Here is an 11,314-nt window from a genome sequence, read left to right as displayed (position 1 = left end):
TGCCGAGGAGTCCCACAATAGGACGAAACGGCCGTCCAGTGCTTATATGATTAAATGATGACATTCACTTATTTCAGTCTTACATATTTATTTAAATTCATGCATAATATTAAATTTTTATTCTTTAGGAATGTTGTCTATGCCAGTTAATATGGCGTAAAAGTTTATTAAATGAAAATAGTTTATTCAAAGATAAGCAGGAGTCTGTACAAAGTGCTTGCCCCAATGGAAATTGTTGTAGTTCTCTTAATAAGAGTAAGTTCAGTATCTTATAAATGGAAAACATTTCTTTGTAAACACTAAAAAGACTTCATTCTATATTACACCACTTGATTTTGAATCATTTCAGTTGATTTAATGCTCTGTCACTTTTGTACTACATTTTTCATCTACATGAAGGAAGAGTGAAATGTACGACTGAATCAGACTGAAAGTTTAGTAGGCTTGCAAAACATCTACCTGATAGTCCAATGATTATAGGAACAGATCTCTTAAAATTGGTATTTGTAGTTTTTAACATAAAGACAACCAGTGTAAACTAAGACGCATATTTTCAACATTATCTTATGTTGAGAATTAATATCAAATCGACACTCATTGAAGTCAAAGAGCACTGGGTTGTTATTGCGTAGTAGTTTGAGACTACTCAGGAGTGTTCGTTTTTTATCCAGAGTTAAAGTAAAGATAGTTGTTTGCTGCTATCGGCACAATATGAATGAACTATGAAATAGGAATACAAATAATCATATCTCCACCTTCAATTAGTTGGTAAATTTGCGCTACAGTTATCTGAGTAGATAATGATATCTCGCAGACCCTAGATGTAGTTGAAATCAACCATACCATCCTCAAATAATATAAAATTATTGTTTACAATTCTGTTCGATTAGTTTTTACTCTTATTTGAATGAAATGTAGTTATGGTAAAATAATTTAATAAATGCTCCAAAAATTGTTCAACTGATTTTCTTTTGTTCCTTGTTTCTAATAAATATTTAGTATTAATGGAAGATAATACAACTTCATCCAAATCACCAATGATCATGTCTGATGATCCCAGTGTTCAAAAAATTATAACGGAATATTTAACTACAACTGAAGAAATTGCTATGTTGATGATCACTTCATCTACACCAGTTACAACGGAAAAATCAGTGGCAACGACAACAAGTACAACCACAACAGAAAAACAAATAACAGACGACGAAGATGACTTTTCGTTTAATCTTGTTGGAGGCATAGATTTACCAGATATTTGGGAAGAAGCAGATATTGATAATATATCACTTACCAATAAAGCTACAAATAATCACACTACTGATTCAGTTACAACATCTACTCCTTCGACCACTCTTTCTTCAAAAACTGATCAGACTACTATTGCCACTTCTATCCCTTCTGTGGCGTCTACACCGGGGACAACGGTTACTGCCACTTCAACTACTACTTCTAGTCCTACTTCTACGAGTACTTTGGCAAATGTCGACCATACCATAACCACTGAAGTGTCGAGCGAAACGACTCCTACTAGCTTAAAAGAAGTTAGTCACTTGGAAACTATACAATGTCAAGACAATTTTGTTTGGGATAGTGATCAACAGTTGTGTGTTCGACTAGTGTTCTCATGTCCAGTAGGAATGTATCTTAATAAGGAAACAAGGAAGTGTGTTCTTGAGTCAAAAGATAAATCAGATTGTCCTATAGGTTACAAGTTATCCAGTACGCGAGATGAATGTGTAGGTAAGTAGTAAAAAACTTAAAAACGATGTGGTTTACTGATGAACGATTGTTATCATTGTTGACGTCTTCAAGATCTTTTTGTTTTGGTGTAAATAACGTTTCTGTTTATAAGTGACCACACTGTAAAACAGTAGTTCTGCAAATGATAAGACAGCTTTTACGCCAAACTTATGAACATATAGTCATTTATTATCCGTGAAAATGGAGGTGGAAAATAATTTCATATTGTAATTTCTAGAGCTTGACAAATAAAATTCATCGTCGGAAAGGTATTTCTGATAGGTATAAAACTAAACCCATAATTTTCCGATGACAGCTTCTAATTACTGAATACCTACTATTGTACAAGGTAATATCCATTCATATAACAAGATTACTAAGTTTGGCAGTAAATAACATGGTAACAGATACATTATCAGAGACAGACGCAGTATCTCTTCTTGCAGCAATACCTGGTGTGCTACTCAATTAGTTAGTTAGTATTAGTTCCCATATAGTCCTAGATACTTTACCTAATGAAAATGTAAAATCGGCTAAAACTGTTGTAGGGAGTTTTTAATCACTTTGTCCTACTGTCCTACGTTTGCTATTGATATATTGACTACAGATGATAAGTGCTTTTTATGTTAAAATGTTTAAGAACCTACAAGTTGAGACATTCCCAAATACATACTGTTCATTAATATTTAATAATTAATTTTCAAAAACGTTATTTCAGCCTTATTTGCCATGTTGTATAACATTGTACCGGGCTACTTTGTGAATGAAAATTAGGGGGCAGTAAGTCTTATTTGCATCCGGTTGTCATCAGTTAAATAAGCCATGTATGGCTTTCAATAAATACGATAGTATATCGAGGTTTATGCATTATTTAGTTCATATGTGACTATAATAATTAGATATCCTGGACAGTTAAATGACTCAGTCTATAACAGAAACATTTGCTTCTTTATATAACATTATTCAATATTTGTTTAGTGGTTATATATAGTATTAAAATAATACATGGAGTGAACACTTAATGATATGTCGTCTGACAGAGCGACCACGATCAATGTATTTGCCATGGTCGTCTGTAGTATATTACTTAAATATTCATCAGGTGAAATCGTACTGAGTTCATGCTCATACATGCAAATATTTTGTGTAGACGTGAAGAAATAAAGAAGATATTTTGAATAAATCATTTTTCCCATGTTTCAAATCATAATAAAATTTAGAACAACATATATAAGCGAACAATATTGTTTTCGATTAGATCCTCATCAGGCTTTACTCTAATATACAATAATATTTATATGCATATACGAAATTATTAAACCAATCAAGACAGAAACCAGTCTTTTAAAGTTATTTATCGTATTCCTACTAGTTTTCCTTATGGGGTTCGATCTCGTCTCTTACACATAGCAGAAGCTATAGGAATTCGATCCAACAACCCAAGTCTTTGTGTTCATAAGAAATTTGTAACACCCTTGGCCTTAATAAATAATTTTATTTTCCATACTCTTTCTTCGTTTATTTTTCTTCACCCCCCTATCAATTATTTACTTATAATTTTTCTAATATTCGCTTCACCGTCCAATTATCTAAACACTTCTTATTACGTAATCTTATAATTTCTATGAATGTTATTTCAGTGTCTATATTTTATCTAATCATTGACCTATTTTCCTATTATGTAACATTGATTCAAGCCTTTTATTATTCTTATCACAACTAGTACACCTGTCATTACACTATCAATTTGTACTTTTCACTTATTATTAATTTTGATTATGTAACCGATTCCACTGTTATCATTGACTCATAAACTGCCTTGATTGGTTTAATAATTTCGTATATGCATATAAATATTACTGTATATTAGAGTAAAGCCTGATGAGGATCTAATCGAAAACAATATTGTTCGCTTATATATGTTGTTCTAAATCACAATATGGGAATTTTTCATAATAAAATTGTAGGAAATTTACATTAAGAATCATAAATAATATTCTTAAAACTTATATTTCTATTTGATTTAAATATATTGTTTGAATAGACATAAACGAATGTATTGAAGGTCTCAGCTCAGGTATACTACCGTGTAAAGGTGAAGGAACAAGGTGTGAAAACTTACCAGGATCCTACAATTGTTCATGTATTTCTGGATTTTCAATGGCTTCAGATGGGACCTGCGTTGGTATGTCGCACATTCGGTTTACTTTTAAATTTGACAAACTATCAGTTAGTATACTCTTTTACGGAAACGTTTTGAAGTACTGTATAATATATATATATATATATAACTTTGGCCTGCATTGGTTGTCTAGATACAATCATCACATTGTGTAAATCACAAAATTCTATATATTAGAATTTATTGACTAAATTAAATAAGTATTTACTAAGCATTTTCAGCGGCGACTAATTTCTAGACGCATATTCTAAAGCTATTATTTTAAGCCGCGACTCGTAGAATGCCAATCAAGTAGATGTTGTTTTACTATCAAACTGGTGAGCTTAAGTTAGGATCGTTCTGTATCACCATTTGGTTAAAGTTCAAAGTGTAATCCTTTGAATCCCAATTTAATGACTGAGTGATATTGTCCTTCTCGTAATCTTTGAGCATTCTAGATTTGCTCATATGAGGAGTCGTTAGTGTATAATGTAGATAAATCTAAACGTTAAGTAGAACATATTCGTTTATTGTTACCTAGTTTATAATAATTTTTTGGTTGATACCAATCTGTCAACAAAAACCAGCTAAAGATAAATGTGAATAATAAAGTCACGATTGACCATACTGCATGTTGTTTAGAGGAAATATGTGGGTAGAACTGACTCAGAATAATAATTTTATTGATATTATCAGTGGGTAAATTATTATGATCTTTCTAATAGCTAATCTATACAGAAAACGAGGTGTAAGCAAATCAAACCTATCAATAAGTAATTTATTCAAATAAAGTTATCTCCAAGACATATTGAACTGCTAAAGGTTTACACTCAAAGTGAATAATACTTGTTTTCCAGAAGAATTTAAATCAAATGACCAAATGTAAAAAAAATGTCATCCAGTCGTAAAAACATATTTTGTTGAACGTCAATATCTCACATGTCTCTCTTAATTATATGAACTCTCGAAATCCTATTCAATTATTACGTAACCCATCCTAATTGTTTTTAATTCCATAACTTCTTCATTACCTCTAAAATTATCACATATTTGATCTTATCTGTCTTTGAACTCCACTCAACTATTACGCCACCCACCCTTTATGCTTCCTTCATTCTAATACCTAACAACCTCTGACCTTTCCTTGCATATATATATATATATATATATATATATATATATATGTTATTATCATTGATAACCTTTTGTTATTCCAATCCTTTACATTCAATTATGTCAATTGTTCCGCACTATTTATTACCCCAATGCTAAAACTGTAATACATATTTGGTTGTAAGCAGCTGATGAGAAACCACGAAATATAATGAATTCATATTATTCTGCATCAATATTTGTTTTGTCTTTATTGAAATTCTTAAAGGGAACTAATTGCATGAAATCTTAATACTTAATAAGATTCAGTCTTTATGATATCTTTAAATATTGTTTTGCATGTCCTTTGGCCGGACACTTTGTAATATATGTTGGTGGTTTTAAGTTATGTCTATTTCGTGCTTTTCTATGGGACCATAATTAGTTATTATCTGTTTCATCAGTGCTATCTTTTTGTTACCCCATGATCTTTTAACATTTAAACAAACTTTATCTCCTTTATAGAATATTTTCCCCATTCACGTCATTATCATCTTCAATATTCATATTAAACAGTTTAAGTTGATTTTATGTTTACTGAATAAACCGTTCAAACAATACTATCACAAATTATAACATGATATTTGTTTAACTTTCTACCATTTGATTAATTTATATTCATTGGTTACTAAATTAATATATGGTTAATTTGAGCATAGATAATAAAGCATGAAATCTTATTCCTGTACAGAAGTGCATTTAGTTGATGATTGAAAAACAAGATTGAAAATTTAACAAATAACTTATTGTTTACCATTAATAACATATATATATATATATTCTGAAAATAATAATTACAAAATTCACACCAGTTTACAGGCATAATCAATTTGATATAAATAGCAATATTAGATGTAGAGAACAAAAATGTGATATAAGATTGTTTTATGTTTGCTAGTTCAGTAATTGTTAAATAGTTTATTTATGGCATGTATCACGGCAATCCAATGCATCATCAGGGAACTTTAATTTTTTCTTAAGTGGGTAGCTTGATGACTTATAAACGGTATTCATTAAGGTTATTTCAAGTGCCAGGACGAATTATTGATAATTATCTACAACTAGATATAGTAAAATTAAAACAGAGAGCACGGAACAACAAAGCAATGATTGCCAAAATATATCGGTCAGGTTTGCCACTGTTCTTGTTAGTTATTATTCAAATAAGTCAAGGTTGCTAGGGACAGTGTTATGTAAAGTGACAGCAGATAAGTGGTTAAACACTTGTGGAGTAAGATACACTTACAGGCGCTAGAACATTTAATGCATTTTCAGAAGAGCAGTATGCATCAATGCAGCGAACAAACAATAGGAGAAATTTTATCGTACGGATGGATTGTGGTAGATTATTCCAAAGTCTAGAAAATTTACAGGTAAAGTAATTCATATAGAAAGAAGATCTAGACTATGTTTGTTTCGCCAGTGACAGGCATTTTCGAATGTCGTAATCAGAAGTTTCTGCATATTGAATCGCTTGGTTAGATGTAAAGGATAGTTTGTTAAGTATTTCGAAGAAGAAGATAAGATTTAGTTTGAGTCTCCCCCCTTTGTATTGTTTAACTATTGTGTTATTAAGCTGTCATAGGATTGAAACAAAAACTTAACTCGTTTAAATTAAACTTAAAAAGATACCAATTACTTTAATAGAAATAATTTTTGTACTTCAATAATATTTATTTAGTTAAGAATTTCATCTTTCTGATGCTTGTAATTCAATTAATTTGTTCTATTAGAAACTATAACAAAATAAAATAACCATTGACATTGTAGTTTACCTGGTTCAGTTGTCAATGTTTTATGTAATTTGACAGTTTTAAAATAATCAGATCAAATCACCCTATTGTTATCTATTTTGTTTTTATTTTTTAAATTAGGCTTCATAAATTTGTAATTTAATAGTAAATACTTTAATTACTTATTCTTTATATTAAAAAGAAACTAAATGATAACTTCAAGAGGAAGGGATATTTTATAAGAGATTAGATTTGAATCCAATATTCAAAAAGACTAATTTTTTGCATTTCAAATAAATATCTAATTTTGAAGTTCGAAAAAATGAGTGAAATGACAACAACCAAAAGGGGTTTATTTTTCCTAGTAATTCTAAATTCATATCTAATAATGTCAAGGTAATCATTTTCTTTTTATGTAATACACTAATTGAGTTGTTTGTGGAGATTTTTTAGTAATTTTTATATATACTTGAAATCATGAGTCAATTGAAGCTGCTGAGGAGTCTCACAACAGGACGAAACGGCCGTCCAGTGTTTCCAGGTTTTCCATGGTGGTCTAGCTTCAATTGACACATGATTTCAAGTATATATTAAATATAATACACTAATTGTTTAATTACTTTACATTTGTTTTTAAAACTAAAAAGAAATTTTACTATTGAATTAAACTAGATATTAATGAATGTACATCAACTTATAATCCTTGTCTTGTTGGCCAACAATGTCGTAATTTAATTGGTTCATATCAATGTCTTCGTGAGGTCCCATGTGGTTACGGTTATGTATTGAATCCTAGAACTCAACAATGTGAAGGTAAGAATTAAAAAAAAAACATGCTCTTGGTAAATGTTTTTCCACAATTTTACTTAATAATTATCTGTAAAAGTATTTTTTTTGTTATAAAACAACAAAAATGAAGACTTATTATTCGCATTGATTTTCGTAATAAATATTACCGACAACCTAGTAAATGATGACAAGCTACCGCTTCAGTCTTTTATTTATTCGTTCACCCCATAAATTTAGACTGAAAGCTCCTTCAGCGTTTATGTACCATAGACAGAAAATTTGATTTATAACTTATTGTGAACCTGACGCTACTGGTAATAAGTTCAATTGTTAATATTAACACTGCAATACAAGTACACTCGATTAACAGGTCTTAAATGAGATAAATCCTGTTCCATAGCTTCCATCACTTGGTACTGTTAAACATATAACCGATCCGTAATATGTTCTTGAATCTATTTACCAATAATATTCCTTTTAATTGAATAGTTTCTTAACAAAGCAGTCATTGTGTTACTTATACTGTTGAATAAAATTTTACTGTTTCAGATACTCCTCCAATCGAATAATGTATAACAAGAGCACACCAATAAAATTATCTTTATTTATGTAGAAGTTAATGTTATATGGAGAAGGACTAAATGCAAGAAAAAGTGTTCAAGAATACGCTTTGGAAATAATTCAAATTTGATGACAAAAAACTTTTATTAACAGAAGTTAGGAACAATTAGACTTCTGTATACTTTCGTTGAAAATATTTTACGTCGGCCCGTGATGTAAATTAAATAACCAATAAAAATGGATGAGCATAAGAAAGCTGTTTTTAGTAGATTTGGGATGATTATCTGTCTGTACCTACATGCTAGCGTGGGATCGAACTAGGAGAACTATCTTCGGATAGGAAATCCTCTAGAAACATTATTTTCTACTGATAGCTTTTTATTTCATTCTTTAACAATATCATTGTTTTCCTTCTGTTTATTATTTGTGCAAGTATTGTTCTATCCCTAGATGTTGATGAATGCAAAGTTGATCCGCTTATATGTGGTAAAGGTATGGCATGTATAAATGTTCGCGGAGGTCACAAATGCGTTGATTATCATTGCCCTGGAAATGCAAAGTATGTTGGTATATATTTTTATATAATATTTAGTTATGTTTAACGTAAAAATATAATGTCAATGGTTTTTAGAATAATGAAACTTGTTCTTAATTGACAACTTACGAAACCCAGTCTCCGGAATAATAGTTGTTAAGAAACGAAAGAGTTGACCAGGAAATACAGTGACACACACAAAATATTAAATCCGCAAACTAACAGGATTAAAAATTATTTGCAACGTAAGCTATTGTAAAATGTTAGTTTTGTTAGTCTCTCAATGGTCCATGGAAATAAGTCTTAACAGACGACTACATTTCTTATATATATATATATATATATATATATATATATATATATATATATATGCTGAGCATTTTTGTATCAATATTCAATTCGTATCTATATAATTATACCGTAGTATAGTACATTGAGCTGACTCTGTTTTAGCCAGAATAAAAGTTGTTGTCGATTAAAAGAATACTTTATGAATAATAAAGAAGTATGAGGCTAAACTGTGTTTAAGAATTTTTTAAGATGTTGTTATTTGTATATTAAATCAGTGAATTTTAGAAGTATTTTCAAAAAGTATATTCCTAATTGTATTTTAACGTCTTTATTAATAATCCATTCCTTGAAATGTTCTCATTTGAAAACATTTAAATACAGACGAAACAAAGTTGGCGATTGCGTTCCATGTCCTACAGGATATGTATACAATACTTCAAGCGGAATTTGTGATGGTACGTAATAATTTGTTTAATATACATTTATTAGGTAAAAAGTCAATGTATCTTAACAGTGGTTTGGACGACAAAGATATAATGTATATAATTTGTATCGTTTTAGTGGCTTTCATTTTGATATTATAAACTAAGTTAGTAGTATCGAACACAAAATCGCTTTAACCTAAACTCAAAGAAAATGATACTTTAAACAAAACATGAACCAGAGTGATCCTCACACTATACAATATCTGAGCCATGATACTATACAGAAATGATTGATAGTAATGATAGTCAACGCCAAAACATAAACTTTATCAATGTAATACATATTGTTTTCAAGCAATGCTTTTCTAATGTATATTCCAACAAAATTTAATATTCCAACAAAATTTAATGTAAAATGTGTATATACTTGAGTGTGAAACATGCATTATTAGCTAGTCTGGGAGTAGGTGGTATGTAAGCAAACTAGTGGAGGCTAAACTAAGATACAATATTAGCTTATGTATACGCTAACTGTTAGTAGTTACAAACTCTTGTCAGCCTCATCTCTGTGTGCTGATAAGGTGTTCTCTAATTGTCCTAGCTGACTGATGTATAAATATATATATATATATATATATATGCATATATATATATGAATCGTAAGCTGTGACTCGAAAATCGGGAAAACTGAAACGAAAACGTTTGTTTTGTGTGCAAAATACGTTATTCTGGATCGCAGAATTAACGCAAAGTATATACAGTTCATTTTTAAAAGCAAATTACTTTGTTACCAATATTTTTCATCCTACTAATAGTCTTATATACTATTTTGAGGATCAAGTTTATATGGAGAAACTCAAATTAGACACACTTAAGCAGAGGTTTTGATCTGTCAGTTTTCAGTGTCTGAATAGTTTATATTCTTGTAAGTGGCTGTGAACAAAAGAGTGTGTGCTTCAGAAAGATATGTCCCCATTTATTTCATCTTTAGGTTTGATAGCAGTAAATCTATAGACATGTCAGGACAGGAGAAACGTCTACTAGTTTACGTCCAGGATACAAGGTAACAATCCCCAAAGGTAACTGAAACTCTTCGCATTTGTCAAGATTCATAATGGCTTCATGTTGCTTACAATCGGATAGATGTCATTCGTATATTATCGAATCTTACACCCAATGCGCTTTATGTATACCTCTATCGTTCCTATATACGAGATATACCTAATTTAGAAGGCATGTTAGTTAATCCATATGATGTTGTTTTTATAAACCTACTAACCTTAACATTACATTTCTGAGAAATATCATATTGAAATAATCTTACCCTATCGATTATAATTTGTCACGTTACAGTGTAATTCTTTCACATCTTTAATATTATATTCCAACTTTGTAATCAGGTTTTGTAAGTATTTATGGCGTAAAAACACGTGAATACCACTAGTCTCATTGTGTAACTGAATAATTTTATCATAAATTTTCATATATGCTTAATATTGACTACTAAAATTCAACGTTTATAGATTTAGTGCTGTATAGTCTGTGAATTAAGTCATTTAGAATGATTGTTTACCTAAATACTCTTAGTATTTTATTAATTTACTGTAATCTATAAACATCTTTTTCTCTATTTCAATAACCATTATACTGAAGTTAAATTATCAAGTTACCAGAAAGGATTTTTGTGGAGATTTCAAACATTTTATAGTTGAATTCATTAGTCGGTTGAAGCTAGACCACCATGGAAAAAGTTCATTTTGTCCTATTTTGTGCTCATTAACTGGATAAACATGCATCCCAGTGTTAATATTCACACCTGGACCCTTAACTCATTACCTTTCCCTTCAAATATCTAGTACATTATCACGACCGGAATTTAAGTACATGCAGTCGATGAGTCGTAAATGGAGGAAAAAGTGAATCCTGG

At 30.1% G+C, this 11,314-nt stretch overlaps 1 protein-coding gene across 1 annotated transcript in view; it reads left to right on the top strand.

Annotated features, from left to right (window-relative positions):
* Positions 1-11,314, top strand: part of Smp_167190 (uncharacterized protein) — a gene marked incomplete at both ends in the record, with an annotated part of 85,748 nt that overhangs the window by 5,225 nt on the left and 69,209 nt on the right. Inside the window, 6 exons of the mRNA XM_018794386.1 lie at positions 129-255; positions 1,000-1,740; positions 3,785-3,925; positions 7,459-7,599; positions 8,587-8,695; positions 9,344-9,417. Coding sequence (XP_018648804.1) covers positions 129-255; positions 1,000-1,740; positions 3,785-3,925; positions 7,459-7,599; positions 8,587-8,695; positions 9,344-9,417 — 1,333 coding nt within the window. The remainder of the gene's footprint in view (positions 1-128; positions 256-999; positions 1,741-3,784; positions 3,926-7,458; positions 7,600-8,586; positions 8,696-9,343; positions 9,418-11,314) is intronic.

Source organism: Schistosoma mansoni, chromosome 1 (genome assembly GCF_000237925.1).
Source record: "Schistosoma mansoni strain Puerto Rico chromosome 1, complete genome".
Classification (NCBI taxonomy): domain Eukaryota; kingdom Metazoa; phylum Platyhelminthes; class Trematoda; order Strigeidida; family Schistosomatidae; genus Schistosoma; species Schistosoma mansoni.
This window is presented reverse-complemented; position numbering and strand designations above follow the sequence as displayed.